General features: G+C 44.1%; 1 protein-coding gene and 1 long non-coding RNA gene across 4 annotated transcripts in view; one reads left to right on the top strand and one right to left on the bottom strand.

Annotated features, from left to right (window-relative positions):
• PEBP4 (phosphatidylethanolamine binding protein 4) overlaps nucleotides 1-14273 on the bottom strand; it is a 270792-nt gene extending 256519 nt beyond the window's left edge. Inside the window, exons 1-3 of one of the 3 annotated variants that reach the window (XM_072634870.1) lie at nucleotides 14040-14273; nucleotides 10234-10367; nucleotides 8357-8486 (exon numbers count right to left, since the gene is read on the bottom strand). In XM_072634870.1, the coding sequence (XP_072490971.1) occupies nucleotides 8357-8486; nucleotides 10234-10361 (258 nt within the window). In that variant the 5' untranslated portion in view covers nucleotides 10362-10367; nucleotides 14040-14273. Of the gene's footprint in view, nucleotides 1-8356; nucleotides 8487-10233; nucleotides 10368-10498; nucleotides 10741-14039 lie in introns of those variants that run through there. The other 2 variants (XM_072634868.1, XM_072634871.1) reach the window with 2 other exon arrangements.
• Nucleotides 383-1947, top strand: LOC140520721 (uncharacterized). Its single transcript, XR_011972624.1, has 2 exons — nucleotides 383-491; nucleotides 1001-1947. It is a non-coding gene; the product is annotated as an uncharacterized lncRNA (long non-coding RNA).
• Nucleotides 14274-19401: the final 5128 nt, after the last annotated feature.

The following is a 19401-nucleotide window of genomic DNA, read 5'->3' as shown; positions in this document are numbered from 1 at the left end:
CAGCCATTATTGTCTGAATCTCTGACTTGCTGTGATTGATGAGGCTTGTGACAAAAACCAGCAGGCTTTTCCAACACTAGCCTGTCTCTTAGTGAGTCAGATTGAGCGTAGCCCTTTCTCTTGGGGGAAGCAATAGTCTTCCAGACCATTCCCCACTATCCCACTCAGGCCTCTCCCTGGTCCTGGTACTGAAGTACCTTGGGGTACCGAGTCAAGTTACAAGTATTTACGAGGCACCTATTCCTGGAGATACTTAAGAAAGTAAAACAAAACAAAACAAAACTGTCCCTGCCCTCAAGAAGCTCTCAATCTACTTTACCTGGGAGAAGAGGGGAGAAAGGACTGAATGGTTCTCCCTTGTTTTCTTTGCCTTCACAGCTGTTATAGCTGCCACTTATTTTCCTTGGCTCCAGGGCCTGTCCTCCACCCTCCAGGGTCTCATGGTGTTGCTTCAGTTTCATCTCAACCCAACATTTATGGAGCACTTCTAGGTAAGATGCCATTTCATGCCTTGGAGAAGCCGCTTCTCTCTAGATCTGTTTCTTCATTTGCATGTGATAGGGGATGGGGAGAGGGAGGAGGAGAGAACATATTCTTCTTGGGAACTACATCCCTGATAAGCTAGTGTGGAGCAAAGCATGATGCTACCCCCACAAAGACTTTGGTTGGAGAAAAGGTTTGCAGCAGACCTGGTGGGAGGCTGATCCAAGTGGAAAGATTTGAGCAGAGAGGCATAAGAGGGAGAGGAGGAAAATGTTTGTGAAGTTAGGAAGCTGGGCTGCCCAGTCTCTAATTCTTCCCAGAACTGGGAGGCTTTTCCTCTTTTATGCCAGGTAGTGATGGTTCCACCCCTCCTAGCTGGATTCCCACTCTGAAAAGTTATGGCCCCAAGATTCCTATTCACTACAGATCTGGTGCTGAGATTTAATGTCTTTCAGACCCAGAGGCTCCTGAGTTCCAACTGATGAACAAATGACTAACATCCTTTATCTTCTCCCAGGTTGCCGAGTAAACAACTATAATTAATGTCTATTCAACTAGCTCATGGTGTCTGACTGATCAAACTCACAACAGACATTGTTTAGAAGTTTGGGAAATAATTTGGTAACTGGGTAGGCTGTGCCAGTAACCCCAGAAAAACTGTTCTTTTTCAAATGTCCGATGCCAGTGGCCTGTACTGAAGCCTTTGTAAAGGGTTTTCCCCACCCCTACCAAAAAGGCCCATCGCCCCTAGATCTGCCTTGGCCACACACGTCCCTGTAGGAAATACTTGGTAAGTGTCTTCTACCTGAATGACGAGGGTTTATTGCCTGGGTCTCCATTAAAGTCCTCCTCCAATGCCTCCTTCTGGTTGGAAAGTATGTGTATCCTGTGCCCATGTCCCAGACAACAGAGCCCATGCTCAAGGCATGGGTGCTTATCCATCAGTCCTGCGGGAATGCTTGAAAAGAGAAACCAAGAATCCTGGCTTCTAGTCTCAGCTCTCCCCTAACTTGCTTCTCTTTGGACCTCAATCACCTTTTCTTGTAAAGAGGCTGGATGGGCAATCTCTGAGGTCTCTCCGAAGTCAAATTTCCACCATTGTGTAAATTTTCACTGAATCCAACAATATCTGGGAGTTCGCTAAGTGCCTATGTGACTTGCCCTGTGCTCAGAAAGGCTTATGCTGCCATCTAGTGGAAGAACTGAAGGAGAGTTGGCAAGCCCCAAGTCACTCAAAGCGTTTGCAAACAGGGCTGAGTAGACAAAGCTAGTGCCTGTCGCCATGCGGCAAGCTGTCTGTCCCTTCAAATAAACAGATCATGGTGTCAGGTGCATGAGATGAGCAAAGTCTGAACTGGGTCTCATGATCCTCCGGCATAAAACCTAATATTTTGCTCTTATTGTTATTCTTATTTGCCACCTGTTGTAATCCCACCCTTCAAATAAAACCAGCTCCTCCATAAAGTCTTGCCTGATTCTTTCCAGTCTAGGCAGTCCTCTCCTCTGTCCGCTATATGGGCAGAAGTAACCTCTCCCTTCTCTGAAGCCTTATAGCACTTATGACCCTTATCATACTGCAACATGTACCCTAGTTATTTACATACTTGTTATCTTGTTCAAACAAGACTTTAAAAAAAGTCATTTCCCTCCAATTACATGTAAAAACAGTTTTTAACATTCTTTGTGAAGTCTTGAGTTTCAAACTCTATCTCTCCCTACCTTCCTTCCCCGCTCCCTGAGACATAAGCAATCTGATATAGGTCTTTTTTTTTGGCGATCACGTGCTAGTCAGAAGTGATGCAAAGACACTCTCAAGGTCTCTCTCAAGAACTTTGGATTTGATTGTGAGACATGAACGACACTGGCACAGGACCGCTCAGCATGGCATGCTACATCAGAAAGGGTGCTGTGCTCTATGAACAAAGCAGAATTGAAACAGCACCAAGGAAACATAGGATGCACAAATTTGGAGTAACTGCCCCAAATATTCACACAGACTATCTGTGTCCAACCTGTGGTAGAGCATTCTGAGCTTGTATTGGTCTGATCAGCCACAGTCGGACACACTGAAACTTCACTTTATAATGGTGATGTCAGTTTGGTCCTCTTCGAGAACGGAGGACAACAGCCAGTCAACCAACCATGTGTAATCACGTAAAACATTTCCATATTAGTCATTTTGTGGAAAAAGGAAATTTGAACAGAATAAAAAAAATGAAAGAACGAAAGTGAAAAATATGCTTTGGTCTGTATTCAGATGCCATCAATTCTTTCTCTGGAGGTGGATAGCATTTTTCATGACGAGTCCTTTGTAACTGTCATTATATCATTATATTGCTGAGAATAGCTACGTTGTTCACAGTTCATCATACGGTGTTGCTGTTACTACGTACACTATTACTATATACACTGTTCTCCTGGTTCTGCTCACTTCACTCTGCATCAGTTAGTGTAAGTCTTTCCAGCTGTGTTCCCTGTTGGTTGCAATGGTTTTGTTTGTGCAACTAACCAGGATGAGTAAATGAAACATATGTTAGACTTACTACGTGCTAGTACTTGCCTTCAAGAAGTTTACATTCAAATGGGAGAATGTAATCCATCATGGATTACATCCATATGTTTGCATTCTTTATGTCTTACATGGCAACTTGAATAGTCCTCATACAGGGAAAATACTCAAGATATGTTTCAGGTGAATTGAAATGATATATTTGGAGCTGTGTAAAGCAAGTGCCCTTCAGTGCTTTGTTGTGGCAGACCCTGTGTTCTTGAAACTTGAGTGAGCTCAGTTCTTGGTAGCTCCTACCCAACTTAAAAGGACCAGCCTGGATTTGGAAAGGTTCGTTGCTTGGCTGGATATGAGGTCAAAGCATCTCTTAAAATATGTACTAGGACACAGAGGGTTTGCGATGCTCATACATCAAGGGCATACCCATCTCAACATAATCAGGGCTTCTTGAAAGAAGAACAAGGCAAAGGAAAACTGCATTTGCTTCTCGTCTTGTACTTCTACATTACTTTGTGTTAGAACTTCACAAATGTCAACCCACCAGAAATCAAGCTCCCCAAACCCTGAATACATAAAACTCTGTGCTTTCACTCTCTCTCTCTCTCTCTCTCTCTCTCTCTCTCTCTCTCTCTCTCTCTCTCTCTCTCTGTCTTTGTGTCTCTGTCTCTCTCTGTCTCCCCCCACCATCTGACTTAGTGATAAGCACCTATGTATCTGATTTCAAGTCTCTCATACCCTGTACTGAACCTATAGCCTTCATCCCGTCCATTAGCTATCCTAATGGATGACTTAGCCAGAAAGAGGCTAAGGGTTTCAGGCTGGGAAGTCCATTACCCCTTTGCTGTCGGCTAAGTTAGGGGTCTCAAGAGTCTTGAACAAAGTCTAATGTAGCTCTTTCTGTGGCAGCCTCCCACTGCACACCAGGGCCCCTGACTTTCTCATGGTCTTTAGATGCTAAGGAGAGACACAGTTGGGGCATTTAGTTGCCTCTCAAAGACTTTGCTAAGGGTAGTGGACATTGGTGTACTACTATCACTCTCTCTGGCAGAACTTTTCAAAGGACAGAGTCAAGCTCTGTAGTAATACTTCTGGACTTAGTCTCCCAAGGGACAGCTGTCTGGTCACATGGATGGCTGAGGGAGAATTTCCAGAGAACATATCATGGGATTACTGAGCAACTGACACACTTTTGGCACATACCTGAAACATGTCTGAACATAGCTGAAACACACTGCAAAGAAACGCAGAGACACGCTGCAAAGGGACACATAGATGGCCCAGGGACATTTATGTAGACACATGTAGAGTAGATATAGGAGCAATGACTGCCATTGGCCATTCATGGTGGAAGTGGGGATTTTGAGATAGAGAATGCTTGATAAAACTCCTTTGAGTGTGCCCATGTCTGTGGTGAAAGCAAAGGACAGAGTCCAAGAGAAGGAGGAGTTAGAAATACAATATCTATGCTGAAAGGAGGTTGCAATTTACTTTTAATTTCCAATCAGTAGACTGTATTTAGCATATTTAGGAAGTGAGTTAGTTCTTTGAGGATACGTAAAGTAAGAAAATTAAGAGATCCTTGTGGATGGGTCTGCAAGCCATAAGAATGATGAGTATATCTGAATGTATCTGTTAGCCTACATTTACAATACCCAGGGCACTAGGGAAGGCTGAAGTGTGCAGCTGGCAGTAAGCTGGCAGAGTCAATCTTCAGCACCACCTGGTGGCTCAGGCAGGTACAATCAGTAGCTCAAAGCCATAGCCTGTAGGTAGGGCTAATCTAGACTTCATTCCCAGGGAACGCCAAGTGTCCTCATGGGGCTTATGTGGATAGACAAAAAACCTTTCCCATGCAAATATTGATGGTAAGAGGGGAATCGGTTAACCTGACCAAAGTTCCAAAAAGTGTCTAGGGAGACATAGGGGAGAGGGTGAAGATAGAGCCCTCTCAGCCCCTTCCACTAAATAAACTAGGAAGTATAGGTAAATACTGTTATATTTTTCCATATACGGTGTCGACATTTGACTTTTATGCCTATACTAAGTTTGCTCCAGTTGAGAATTCATGGTGCTCCTGCCTTTAAAACATCAGAGAAATATATTTGGCCACCTGGGTGGTAGAGTGGTAGAGTAGAGCCAGAGAGATCTGAGTTCAAATCTAGACCCAAACACTCACTAACTATGTGATCCTGGGCAAGTCACTTAACCTCTGTTCTCCTCAGTTTCCTCATCTGTAAAATGAATATAGTAATAGCACCTACCCTCCAGACTTGCTGTAAGAATCAAACGAAATAATAACTGTAAAGTGCTTAGTGTGGTACCTGGCACAGAGTAAGCACTATATAAATATTAACTGCTATGATGATGATGATGATGATGATGATGATGATGATGAGAGGGATGACCTCTTGACTCAACACTTGACTCTTCATTTGCCTATTCTGTGGGTCTGCGAGTCGGTAACTTGCCCTTGACTTTGGACTTACCACTTCCATTAACATCTTATGCTTATGTTTTATCAGGGAAAGGAGGTTAGCCTGAGTTTTCAAAGGCTGCGTCAACAGAGTCCAAGCTCTGGAAGGCTTCTTCCATGCTGGGAAGACTGAGTGTGTGTTTGGCGATAGGTGCCATGTGTGCTGCACAAGTACCAGCCTGATTAAGTCATAGGGAGGTGGATTAGGCGTGTGGGGAACAGGTACCGTGATGCTCCAAGTCTTATTTGCTAATTACAAGGAAGTTGGGATCTGTGCCAATGGAGATAGTGGGACATGAGTGGAATTATATATCCCTTTGTCCAGGGATTTCCTTTAGCTCTTAGCTAAATCTCAGTGATCTCTAAATCCTGCCCCAAGATGCCTAGCTCCTGACCTTCTTGATCACAGAGCCAGCCCCTCAGCTCCCTGGGCTCAGAGGTCTGCAGCTGTCATTGTTGTTGTTCAGGCATGTCTGACTCTTTGTGACTCCATTTGGGGTTTTCTTGGTAAAGATACTGGAAGGTTGGTGCAACTATTATCTTCATTTTACAGATGAGGAAACTGAGGCAAACAAAGATTAAGTGACTTGCCCAGGGTCACACAGCTAATAAGTGTTTGAGGCTAGATTGGAACTCACAAATAGGAATCTTTCAGACTCCAGGACTGGCACTCTATCCACTGCACCACTTAGCTACCCTTCAGAGGCCAGCAGGTCACCTCTAATTACATACCCCCATGTTATTGCTCTTGCAAGAAGCTGGGCAAGAACACTTTGGAGGAGCTGTGGCTCTGTGTTGGGGTGAGGGAGATCTGTGGCTACTGGGGTTGTGAAGATCCCCTTGAGTTTTAAAAGGCCCCTCATTATGTTCTTAGGACACTGGTAATCGGTAGTGGGGCTTGTTAAGGAGGAGGTTGTGGGTCTGAGTGACTATGGGAGCTGAAGGATTAGACAGTGCAAGAGTACAGAAACAGAAAGTCTTTGTTTGGCTTTAAGGCGGTACCTGCATTGGGGAGAGGACTGTGTGGGTGTGCCTCTCTGGGTCACTTAAAGGAACATTTTGGGCAATGGGGCAAGGATACCCAGGAGGTTCAAAGGCTACTTTTGAGGAGGGTGGGGTGTGTTGGAACATTAAGGCAGTGGGCAGAAGCAGATGAATCCAGCTCATGTCCAACAGGCTGGCAAAAGTGAGTTTACACTGGATCCTAATGCCAGTGTCTATGGAGTGATTTTTGTATTCGGGGTCCGTGACATCAAAGTGCTATCAGAGCTTTCAGTAGTTTCTACACAAGAAAAGAAAATGCCTGGGTTGGGGATGGGGATGGGGATAAGAGATGACTCAGAGCCAGAATAGAACATTGAGTGACCCCAGGCTCCAGCTCTTTCTCCTCAGTTTCTATCTTGACCCCTTTGATACATAACTGTCCTTGTATTGGAAATATAAACAATACAAACATTTAGAAATAGCCAAAGAAAAAACAGGTAGTAGGTATCCAAAGTCCGTATAAAGGCCTGACTCCTGGGTGTGTGGATCTAGTCTCTAGGACTAAACATTCCTCATGTGAATCCTGGTCTACCCTGATCCTCTGATCTGAGAGTTAGAGGCTGTTGTCCCTCAACACCTCCTCTTATGATTTAGTTCCTCTTTTTGGACCCAGAGACACAATTGGCCAATAATCTTAATCCTTAATTTAATTATCCTCAGTGGGTGTCAAGTGCAAAGGGCATTCTCAGATAGATCAATCCAGCATCCAGAGTTCACAGTCTCAAACCAGCCCCATTCAGAAAGAATGAGTCTTTAAAGATAGGTTCTGGCTTTGCCAACCAAGGAAAAGACACAAATGACACTCAGGAGAGAAACCCAAAGCCACACAACCACTAAAAAATAGGTCACAAAGGTCCCCTCATCCCAGGTTTCCCAGAAGCATCAGCTCCTCTTCCCATTTCCCAGAAAGACAATTATCTTTTCTTGTGTCTCACTTTCGTAATATTCATAGACCACCCTTGCCCCACAAACCAAGAGCAGTTTTGGGAGCAAGATGCTGCTAAGTCTCTGCGTCAGGAGCAATTATTCCAAGTTCTCATAATGTTTGCTCTACATCATATGAGAGCAACTCTCTCATGGTCCTGGCCTAGGGTCAAGAATAAGACAACCCTTATCTCTCACCCTTTTACTGAAGTGAGGAACACTAGCTTCCCATGAGCAATGCCACCCTTGGTGGTAGGAACCTTTCACTGGCTGGTCCATTTCTGCTTTCTAGGTACTTTCCTTCCCACGAGATCAACAAGCAGAGTCTTGGGGAAAAAATTCTGGAGCCCCTAAAAGGTGCATCCAGCCTTCTGAAGCAGACAATGCCTCTAATCTTACCAGGCCTTGACATTGGGTGAAAATGAAGGAACCAATGCGGTAAGGGAGGGGACGTTTAATTTGTGTTAGATTTCCAGAGTATTCATACCATAGACTTTTAAGAATCCCACACTTTGACCTTCTAGTCTAAGAAAATGTGGATGTCCAGAGCAAAGAATCTTTGTATCTCCCCTAGATTTGAAAATGTGTTTCTTCCTCACAATGTTTTGCTGTCCGAGGCTTTGAGTCTTCTTTATAATGCATGAGACTGGTGTCACCATAAACAAGATCCCCATGAGCCATAGAGAGGACTTTTTAGTATTATTAAAAATTGTACATGTGGAAGAAGTTATATTTAAAAGCATCCTTCATTGCACCCCCTGCACATTTCACCCAAGGTGGCCCATGGCTTTGCCTGCCTCTATCGGTCTCTAAGAATGCAAGCGGCATCCAGCCATCTGAGGCTCCATGTTGCTCTCAGCAGGTGTTCAAGATCCAGCTGGTGACAATGACAATGATGAGGACCTCCCACATGGTAGACTCACCTCATCAGCCTGGGAATATTTGATGGAAGGTTTGCCCCAAATGCCAATCTTCTGCCTGAAGTCATTGCACTCAGGGACATACATGCAGCCAATATCCCCTATCTCTGGGTAGATCACATTGAGGTTGCCCCTGCAGAGAGAGAGAGAGAAGGACATTGAACAGTGGATTTCCAGAGATGTTAGAGGCATTGCTAGGCTATAGCCTAGCAACCCAAGAAATGTGTCTGGGGGGGGTCTAAAAATCAAGTCAATCAGGCTCCATTTTTAAACCCAAGGGGGAAAACCCTCAGGTTTATAAAACAGATGGGAAGGGCAGGGAATAAGTGTTTGTATCACAACTATTATGTGCCAGGCACTGTATTAAGCCCCCTTCCCCCCCCTTTTTTTACAAATATTATCTCATCTGATCCTCATAATAACCTTAGAAATAGCCTCAATTATGATTCCTGTTTCATAATTAAGGAAAATGAGGCAAGACTAAGGTTAAGTGACTTGCTCAGAGTCATACTAAATGTCTGAGGCTAGATTTGAACCCAGATCTTTGTGGCTCCAGGCCCAGCACTCTATCCACTATGTCACCTAGCTGCCTCTACTCATGTTTGTCTGTTTTTTTAAATGAAGATTTCTTGCAGGGGCCCTCAGTCGAGCTCACAGAATGTCTTTAAATGGGATTTGATTTATAAGAGCCTAGTCTGCACAGGGATTATTTTAGGAACAAATAAAATGGTTAAAGCAAAGTACAGAGGCTCAGGGTTGCATACAGGCTGAGAAGGTAGCTGTTCAGCTAATATGATCTGGGGGGAGGGTGCTAGGAAAGTCTCTTATTCAAGAATATTCCTCAAAATGTCTGAAATTACACAGTTAGGAAATCATTCCTTTAGGACAAGCTTGGGCTGCTGCCTACTTTCCCTTTTAAACCAAACACTTCTGCCAGGCAAGTAGTTAGTAGCACATTAAGACAAGAATGGTAAAGTGTAAATGAATTGTCTTCCCCCTTAACAAATAATGATAAGAGTCCTAGGAGCTGCTGTTCTCTGCAGTCTAAGCTAATTCACTTACTGAGTCAAAGCTCAGCAGAAAGTAAAGTGTCTTTTTCAAAGACTAAGCCTCCCTTATAAGGGGAGGGAGGGAGGAGGAAGGGAAGCAGGGTGTTAAAACCCGAAGGAATACTCTGGAGACTGTTCTACCAGAGTTTTTGACCCATGAAGTACATGCTGACCTTCCTGAGTTTTGCCCGGCTCTATTTCTTTTAATCTTTCTTTAAAAATCCTGAGTAGAGTGCTGGCCTCCATATTTCAGGGTCCTGTAATATGTCCATATGCTAGTAAGGGCCAGTATCCTATGTCTGTAGTTAAAGCCCTTTCCCCTGTTTGGCCTTGGGTCATGCCAAAGTGCTCTGTTCTCTGGCAAAAATAACCTAGGTTCTTGTTCGGAGAGAGGCACTAATTAGTGTCATCTTTAAAAAATAAAAATGGAATCCTCTTATGCAGGGGAAAAGGTTGTTTTGCAGAGAAGTGAGTTTTGTTATCATGTGGGATTTTTGTCCAGCTGGTTCATGGCACTTTTGCCCACTCACCAGGGAAAAGAAAGGCTGAGATATAAGCCAGTCACTTTCAGAGAACAAACGTTGCTCAGGCCCACAAAAGAGCAACCTGACTCAATGGTACTCTTGGCTGAGGTGATCCACAGGTTTGATCCCCTAAGATTACATCTTTTTCCCCTAGGACTTCTGCCCAGATCGCCTAGAACCAGGGAATCTTGCCCCCCCCCCCCCAGGCAGGAGAAAACTGTACCATGGGTTCCCAGAACAAATTGCCCATTCCATCCTGACCCTTCCTTCCCCCCATGCCCATTCCATCTATGTGGATTCTACTCACTTGCAGAATAAAGCATCCTCTTGGGAGAGAGTCTGATAGACACACATCCTATCCTCATTCTTTGGCAACTGGCCAGCGACCATCATCATCGGACCCAGCATCAGGGTCACAGCCGTTAGCAGCTTCATTGGCACCTGCAACAAGGCAAGAACTTAAGTCTTTAGAGAGACATCAATCCTCCCCTTTCAAGGATCCCTTTCCATCTCCTCCAAACCAAGTAGCCAATGTCAGCCCTGGACGGGAGTTAGAATAAGACAAAAGCAACCTTTTCCATTCAGCTCTCAGTCACTGGAGATGTAAACAGTGCAGTTGGGTGGGTTCCAACCAGGATCCAACTTGCAAACACTCCTTCCCTGACCCTGCCTGAGCCCCAGCTGCTTCCAGGGAGGAGTTTTGCTGTCACTGTATTCCTGGCTGCACCTCTAGATGGCCAAGGCTCTTATATAATCCACTAGTCCGCCTTCTTTGGCTTGCCCCCACGCTTCTCCTTGGCCATTGGTCAGAAGGCTAACATTCCTTGGCTTTCAGGCTATAGAGCATAAGTACCTTTTTCTTAGAAGCTTGTGACCCTAGAGTGGGTGGTGGGAGGAGGGGAGGGCTATTCAGTGGAACGAGGCCCTTTCATCATTTTTTAACTGCTAGTGTTATCTGATGTGGTCATTCCCACTAACCTGCTCCAGCCCCTTGCCCAGCTGGGTGACTGTAAAACTGAGTAGACCAAGAATCACCTTTCACACTTTCCCTTTTGTGATCCACTCTTCGTTCCACTACCAGATTAATCTCTCCCTAATACAGAACTCAAATTACTCCACCCCTTGGCTCCAAAGCCTTCAGTGGTTCTCCCTGCCTCCTGGACTAGAAGTCAGGAAAACCTGAGTTCAAATCTGTCTTCAGACTCTTCCTAGCTGTGTGATCCTGAGCAAGTCATTTCATCTCTGCCTGTCTGTCTCAATTTCCTCATCTGTAAAATGGGGATAATAACAGCACCTACCTCTCAGGGTTGTTGTGAACATCAAATGGATAGTATTTGTGAAATGCTTTGCAAACCTTAAGGCATTGTAGAAATGCTTTTATTATTATTTTTACTGAATAAAATCTAAAATCTTTAGCCTAGCATTTGAGGCCCTTTTCCAGGTGTATCTCTCTCCCCTCCTCCATCCCTGCCCATCTGTACTGTTTGCTCTAGCCTAAGTAGAGACCTTTATTCATTAATATATCCCATATTTCCTCAGGTAAGAACTGAGTTGTTAATTCAATGACAATCTCCTATTAAGTACCTACTATGTGTGAGGCATTGTGTTAGGCTAAGAAGATAAAGAGAAAATTTAAAAAAAAATCCCTACTTTCAAAGGGTTTACATCTAGGTTGCTGGGGTAGATAAAACATTTACACAGATAAGCAAATGCAAGATCATTTTAGGAGGATAAGAACATTAATATTTGAGGGGGCGGAAGGGGGGAGGGATAGTGTGAAGGTTTCCTTTAAGAGGCAAATCTGAGTTGAGCTTTGAAGGAAGTTAAAAGTTCCAAGAAACAAAGAAATTGAATTCTATTGTCATTGAGAAAGGAAAGGGAGGGAATAAACATTTATATAGCACCCACTATATTTCAGGTACTGTGCTAAGGGCTTTACAAGGATTATCTCCTTTGTTCTTCCCATCAACTCTGGGAGGTAAGTGCCGTTATTATCCCTACTTTACAGTTGAGGAAACTGAGGCAAACAGAGGTTAAGTGACTTGCTCAGGGTCACACAGTCAAGAAGTTTTTGAAGTCATATTTGAATTCAGATCTTCCTGCCTCCAGGCTCCATTGTGCCATCTACCTGCCCCATGAAATAGGCTTATTCTTAATGGGAAAGTAAAGGGGGGGGACTTAGGAGCTCTTGACAAAATAAAGATAGGACAGATGGAGGGGAAGGAGAGGTGTAGATATAGCTAGCTGTGTGACCTTGGATGAGTCACCTTCCTACTCTGGGCCTCAGTTTCCTTATCTGTAAAATGAAGGAATTGAACTAGATCATTTCTACGGTCTCCATCATGTCTGATATTCCATAAGTTTTTTTTTTTTTGCTTCCCTTCCTATTTAAATCAAATGCACAAAAGCAGAAAAGAAAAAAAAAAGATCTCTTATCTATTAAATGCCAACAAACTCACAGAACCTCAGTTTCTTCATCTGCAAAATGATTATCCCTATATGTGTGCTACTTACCTCGTAGGGTTGTTGTAAGGAAAACATTTAAAGGTACCACAGAAATGTCTGGAATGATTAAGTATTGTTGGTACTTACTAAGTACTGGTCCTTTTCAGGTCAGATGCTCCATTTAGAAATGGCATTATAATGAGACAGTGCTAGCAATGCAATTTCAACGTTTTTTAAAGGAAGAAATGTCTCTTCATAATAGTTAGGATCCTATGAAAATTTGTGCTTATTTTTTGGATTTAGCAAAAGCTGTATGCCTATGTTTAAGTTAGTTGGTGGGGGAGGGGATGTTCTACAGATGGAGGAACTGAGAAGCAAAACTTCCCAATGGGGAGACCAGAAAGAAAGGCAGAAGATCCTGAATATCTCCATCACCGGGCTGGGGAAATTTCCCAGGATGCTAGATCACTCACACAGTATCCAGAGACTCAGCACAAAGCATCTCCCTTCCCTCTGCATACTGTGTCCCCTGACAATATTACAAAGGATAATTTGATCCTTTGAGCCATTGAGCCAAAGGCCAAATGTCCCTCTGCGCTTGACTGGTAGCCTGACTCTTAGTGGCAGACCTTCTCATAGCAGGTACTCAGTCATGCTGTCCACTGGCTACAGAACAGCTTAACATCCTTCAGGGCCTGCTCTGGATTGGCTTTAGCTACTTTGGAGGACACGGGACCTCTTTTTTCTAGATCTACCCAGAGGTGGTGTCCCAGAAGCCAACAGCTAGACCTGAACATGTTCTTTGTGTGGCTACAAACCATACTAATGACTCCATCTACCCTTGAAAGTGAAGGAGTCTGAGGCCAAATCCGTGGCCTTATGTGAGAGGCAGAGTCAAGATCTTTAAAATGAAATATATGGTGGAGATTTGGAAATACTTTCAGACACATTTATCCCCTCATCCAGTGTCTGAAGAGCCAAGTTTTATAGACTTTTGTGAGTCGGGAAGAATTTAAGCTTACTAGCTCAAACTAGGCACATATTTGCTAGTATCTCTTTCCAAAGGCACTCAAAGTCTTTTATTATAGGCATGATCACTTCTCCAGATAGATCTGAGGCAGGGAGGGTCTAGAGATAATTCTACATGTTTCATACAGGGGGAAACTGAGGCTCTGAGAGAGTATGGGATTTTATTTTTTAAGCTTGTCAGAAATAAGTATATATAGAATTCAGAGTTCCTGACTAATAATATCAGAAATTTGAAGCTTGAAGATATGTACATAGGATGTCATTTACTCCCACCCTATCATATCACTGATGGGGAAACTGAGGCCTATAGAGAAGTGACACAGATAATAAGGAGCAGAGATAGGATTTGAACCCATATCCATTACTCCCCCCCCCATACCATGCTTCCTTTAACTATCAGAAATATATTTCTAAAACCCTTGAAAACTTGGGAAGATTGAGCGATTTCATAAATACTTTTGCTACTCAAGGACAAGAGACTAGAAGGACCCATACAGAAGCTCAATTTTTTGCCCACCTACTCTGGCTCCCTGTGTTATATTTCTTGATGTTTAATTTTTTTTTAATCTCAACCAGCTTCTGAATGAGGACTCCTAAATTAGTCTCAGCTAGTAGATAACAACGACCCCTATGACCTACCCAGAGCAGAATGGGGAATGATGGTGGTGATAGGGGGGATTCGGTGTAAGATTGTGGTCCCTGAGGGACAGCTTGGGTCTCAGTATGGGACCTGGGCCCAAAAAAGTGGGGATACCCTTCTCTCCACCACAGATAACCACAGTTTGGGGCCACTGTAGACTGACAAGGTCAGGTGGCCAATGTTGAAGAAAGGCCCCTGAGCACCTGTGTGACAGTTGACTGTTGGTGAGATAGTTCTGAGGGTTCTACAAAGATTCTTGGCATCTGTGTAGTTGGGTTGGGGAGAGAGAAGGTGGTAGTCAGGAGGTCAGGCTCCTGATCTGGAATTAATAGGAAAAGAAGAGTGGATGGATTATTTAAGCATTTTCCTTCCTAAGTGTCCAGGTTGAGATTTTCTTAATGCTCAAGGGATCTGGAGGGAAAGGAAGAGACAGAAAAAGAGAGAAACCCAGAAAAAGATACAGAAAAGGGAAATGCTTAGAGGAAGAGACTCAAAACAGAGAGAAATAGAGGGAGGGACAGAGAGATGAAAAAGAAAGCAGAGGAAGACAGGAAAGAATTTAACCGTGCTTGTCCTGAAGGTGGTGAAAAATATTTTTGTTCACCAGTGCTATAGAGTCAGAGAAAGGACTGGGAATAAAGACATCCTAGTTCAAGCCCCCCGACCCTTAAGTCATCCTTACTGAAACAATCAGTCACTCCCGATCTCACAAAACTCCACAGACTTTTCTTTAAGGGACTGAGGCTGGAACACGTCTCCTTACTCTTAATGCTTAGGATCTGCCCCACTCCGCCACCAGTCCCCACATAATCACTCAGAGATTTAGGCCTTCTTCCTTTTCTGGCTTTTGGAAGAGATCAACTTATTGAGAGTTAGCTAGTGGGTGAGGGGGATGTTCTACAGAGGAGGAAAATGAGAGGCAAAGCTTCCTTAAAGGGGAGCCAGACTGACAAGATTTGTTTGTTGACCTGATTGGGAGGGGGGGAAAGGGGGAAGTGGGGGGGGGGGAAGGGGAAGTGGGGGAGGGAAGGAGAAGGACACAGGAGCCTCCTCCAGTTTCTTCTTCCCTATTCTAGAGTCAATGGCTCTAGACAGGGCACTTCTAGCTCCCTCTGTGTAAGCAGAGTGGCATGGACTTTTCCCCAGAAGTCCTTTCTGCTCGTAGGCAAGTTCCCTCAGGGCCAGAGAGCAGGAATTGCCCTTGGGACAAGCAGTACCTGTACCAAGCAGATCCTGTCCCAATACTCTAGCCCTTCATTCCATTCAATGGTTTGGCTGGTGGCCTCAGGGCAAAGAGTCTGATCCCAGGCCCCCATTAAGCAAGACAGTTCGAGTCATGAAAATATCGTTTGCCAGGCTAGCCTAGTCAGAGAGCCTCCAGTTAGGCTTGGCCTTTCCTAACTTGTAAAGTAATGCAGTAATGAAGCACTCCCGGGCTGACCCTCCAGCTTCTCTTGGGTTGGCACATTCGTGTAAGATGCCTCTGTCCTTCTCTGCATTTGCCCATTCTTCTGACCTTGGAGCCATTTGTTTCTCTCTGTCACTGCCTGGCTTTGCACAAAGTATCTCCATTATCTTTGGACTGCAAGGCCCCTTATGCACAGTTCCCTGGACTGATCATTTAGTTAGCTGTTTGAGCTACTCCTCCAGGAAGTCCTACACTGTTTCTTTTCTGGATAAGCCAGTTAGCCATGAGCACCCAGGATTATCATAGTTTATTATTATCATTATTATCATAGTTGAGGAAAAGAAGACACTCTGTGGACTATTACCTTGTCAGGTCTTTAGCCTATAAGAAAGCTGACTTTGCTAGGTCTTTTTAAAAATGTTGTTTTAAAAATCCCCCCCAAAATTCTGTTTAGCGCCTACGTTGGCCTTCGCTGCATAGCTTTTCTTCCCAAGGCTGCTGAACCCCCTTGTCTTGGGTGCTTAAGATAGTCTTACTATGGGTGAAAAAAATCCTTTCGGGATTTTGTACTCACTTTTCCCCTCTCTAGCTCAGAAGAGATAGCACAGGTAATATCATTTGGCTTCTCACCCTCCCCAAGATGCTGCCAATGAAAGAGTGTTCTACAGACGGGGAAACTGAGGCTTATAGAGATGTGACAGCTTCCTTGTAAAGAGGAGAGGCAGGCTTATAATGTATAGCTCTTTCCGTCTAACAAACCTAGCTTAGAATGTTAAAGAAGGAATAAAATTATGTTCAAGAGATTTAGAAACTAGTTCCCACATAAACAATACATGCAGTTTTGTGGGGTTTGGGGAAAGAAGGGAGGTAAAGTTATAGGGAATAAACCTAGAGCCCAAGAGACTCAGGAGCAGAATATTCTGCCTTCTCTAGGGAGTCCAGGCACCATGAGAGTCATGGACAATGACTATCTGGATAGTTGAACCAAAGACAAGGATGGAGTCATTTCATGGGAGTAGATAGGTCACATTAAAATAAATTGAATGGGCTGGCAGAAATCCAAACCTGACAAAATGGAGTATCCATTGGGAGGCCAACAATCAGGGACTGGTGAACCCAGTGTGGACAAAACTCAAGTACATGCACTGGGAAGGATAAGGGGTCCCCTTTTGAAGGCTTGCACCTAAGCACAACTTCCTCTCAATAATGAGTTGGTGAATGTTGGCCATCATGCCTCCTCACCCCACTTCTTTGTCTTCAAAGGGACAACCTGCCTCAGTGTTCTTTATAAAAATTATGGGATGTAGAGGGGGTTTCAAAAAAGAATCAGACAGTCCAGAAAAGTGTAAATAGGCCTTTATTATGACACATTTTAAATCACACAGTGGAGCTCCCAGGTTCTAAAATGAAATACCTTGGGGGAATGTGGTGTGTGTGTGTGTGTGTGTGTGTGTGTGTGTGTGTGTGTGTGTGTATTTGCCATTAAGTCTATGGAGTAGGAACCACAAGAGAAAAAAATACAAGCAGGAAAGTTGCTGGAACCTAGGTTGTCACTTTAGGCCACATCAGGAAGAGGAAAGGGATCAGGGAAGATGTCTTGGAATGGCCACACATAAACTAAGCACCATGTCTCCAATTGTCTCTCTTTTGCTCCTAACCAGAATGGCCACACGAAGACTCAGCTCTCTTTTGCTCCTAGCTAATGTGTGGGACATCTTGGGAAATGTTACGTCTGACAACAGGACAGTTCATAAGGAAGGAGCAGGTTCTCACTCAGGGAATCTGGTTGGTTTTCCATCTCTGATGTCATAGGTCAGGAGATACTACAGTACTACAGATACTACTATAGTACCCAGAGAATAACATAGGGGTTATAAATACAGAATATGGAAATTTCCAGAAAACAGGCGGGAAGAGAGGGCAAGTCCAGAGTAGAGGCAGCCTGTGGAAAGTGAGTCTTATGGGTCTCAGGTCTATAAGCTCTAGGTTTTTTGGATGGTCATACCAGGATTCAAGAACATTTCCTTCTCCTGTGATACTTTCAAAGTTTCAGTCTGTTAGAATCCCAGTGATAGAAGGCTCATACCAATATAATAGTATGAAGGTTTCCTTCAGGTTTTCAAGTTGAGTCTTAAACTGTGACCCTCCCAATGTATATGACCCTCATACCCCAATGTATCATACATACTCTGATGTATGTACTTGTGCATGCCCAGTGGGCATGTTCATACATACAGAGGTGGTCACTTTCCTGTTCCAAAGAAGCACTCATCAAGACATTCACATGAGACACCGTGGGGCCACTCAGGCATGGTCTACATGTGGGAGACTTTTCCTAGGCTACTCCCTCAAGCCTGGGGTTTCCATGAACAGCTTAAGCAAGGGACAGGTGGCTGATTTCCCTTCTAGGTACTTCTAGTATGTTTAGGGGAGCCAGGGCTTATTAGGAAGGGGACTGGGACATTTGGGATCTGATGGGCCTATGTTTGGAGATAAATGAAGCATGTAGTGAGTGTAGAGCAGAGGTCAATTACAGCTGGGAAGTGCAGTCCAGCTGTGGAGTTTGGTCCTGGGTCCTCTTCCCCCTTATGGAATTATTGTGGCGCACAGGGGTGTTCACTTATGTCTGTGTCTGCCCAGGGTCAAGGTCTGTACTGCTCTAGCATCCTGATAGCATGCACCAGAATTGGAGTGATCAGTGATGAAAGCTGTGCTCAGATCCTGATTTCCTGTCCCTAGTATAAGATGCCTAGATGCAGGTATCAAGCAACTCTAATGAGGTCCTCATCAAAAATATATTATTGAGCTCAATATAGGGCATCCCCAAATATAAGCTGAATCCTTAAGATGAAATCTCTTTAAAAGAAACAAAAAGATGTATAGCTATACTTTGAAAAATTTATAGGCCTTGCTTAATTTTTAATACAAGTCAGATTTGAGAGGAAAGTGTGGTGATAATGCCACCAGGGCACACTGGAAAATGGTGGCCTTATTCCTTCCCCAGTCCCCCAGCTGTTCTGGCTCTCACATCCAGAAGGGTTGGAGAGGAAGGGAAAGGTAGCTCTGGAGAGGAACTCCAGAATGACAAAATCCTGGGAGTGGCAGCCAGGGGCAGATTGCCACCTATTTCCAGGGGACCACATGGGTTACCATGAGGAAGAAGTGACCTCCCCTCCCCCACCAACTTTCTTTCAGGAAGTTACACTCCCTCCCTGGTTCTGGTGTTAGTGCTCTGGGAGAAAGCCTGATTGCCCTGGGCTGGTTTCCGTGCCCAGGAATCTTTCTCCCAAGTTGGCTCCTTTGGGACTCTGCTGTGAAAGAGCAACACACCTGATGTTCCAGAACCAGAGGAACTCCTCATACACCAATGTACACACCCTAATGTATGGACTTGCACATGCCTAGTGGGCATGTCCATATACACAGATGTGGTTACTTTCCTGTCCATCAGGACATTCATAAAACACCAGCACACACTCAATATACAAGTATATACAGATAGAGGTGTGTATACATGCATGTGTACATTAAAACATGACTAAACATGGAAACTGAAGAATCTTATTTTTTAACAAGATATTTGTGTGCTGGTGAGCAGTGCCAAGTTCCTCAGACAAATGCACAGGTTTTGGTACAGTGATTTCATGGTACAGTGATTTCAGCTACCATTCCCAAATCCAAGCCAGGAATTTTCTGAGTCAGTGAAGTCACTTATTTCAATACTTCAAGGATCTGTGATTTCGTCAGTGTGGGTAGTTCCTTTCTCAACCCAGATCACAATCCAAAGAGAACTTAAGTTCCTGGTCCCAAAACAAAAGCTATCACCCTATAGCCAGATTTGGTAATGGGCTTCCTCAAACCTAGTCATCTGGTCTTTGGACATAGGACATGTAGCCTGTTGCCAGGCTCATACAAAGCCTTTTCTAGCTTGGCAGAAACTGCTAGTGCTAGTA

The sequence above is a fragment of the Notamacropus eugenii genome, chromosome 1 (assembly GCF_028372415.1).
Source record: "Notamacropus eugenii isolate mMacEug1 chromosome 1, mMacEug1.pri_v2, whole genome shotgun sequence".
Classification (NCBI taxonomy): Eukaryota; Metazoa; Chordata; class Mammalia; order Diprotodontia; family Macropodidae; genus Notamacropus; species Notamacropus eugenii.
Note: the sequence above shows the minus strand (reverse complement) of the source record. Positions and strands in the feature narration are given on the sequence as shown.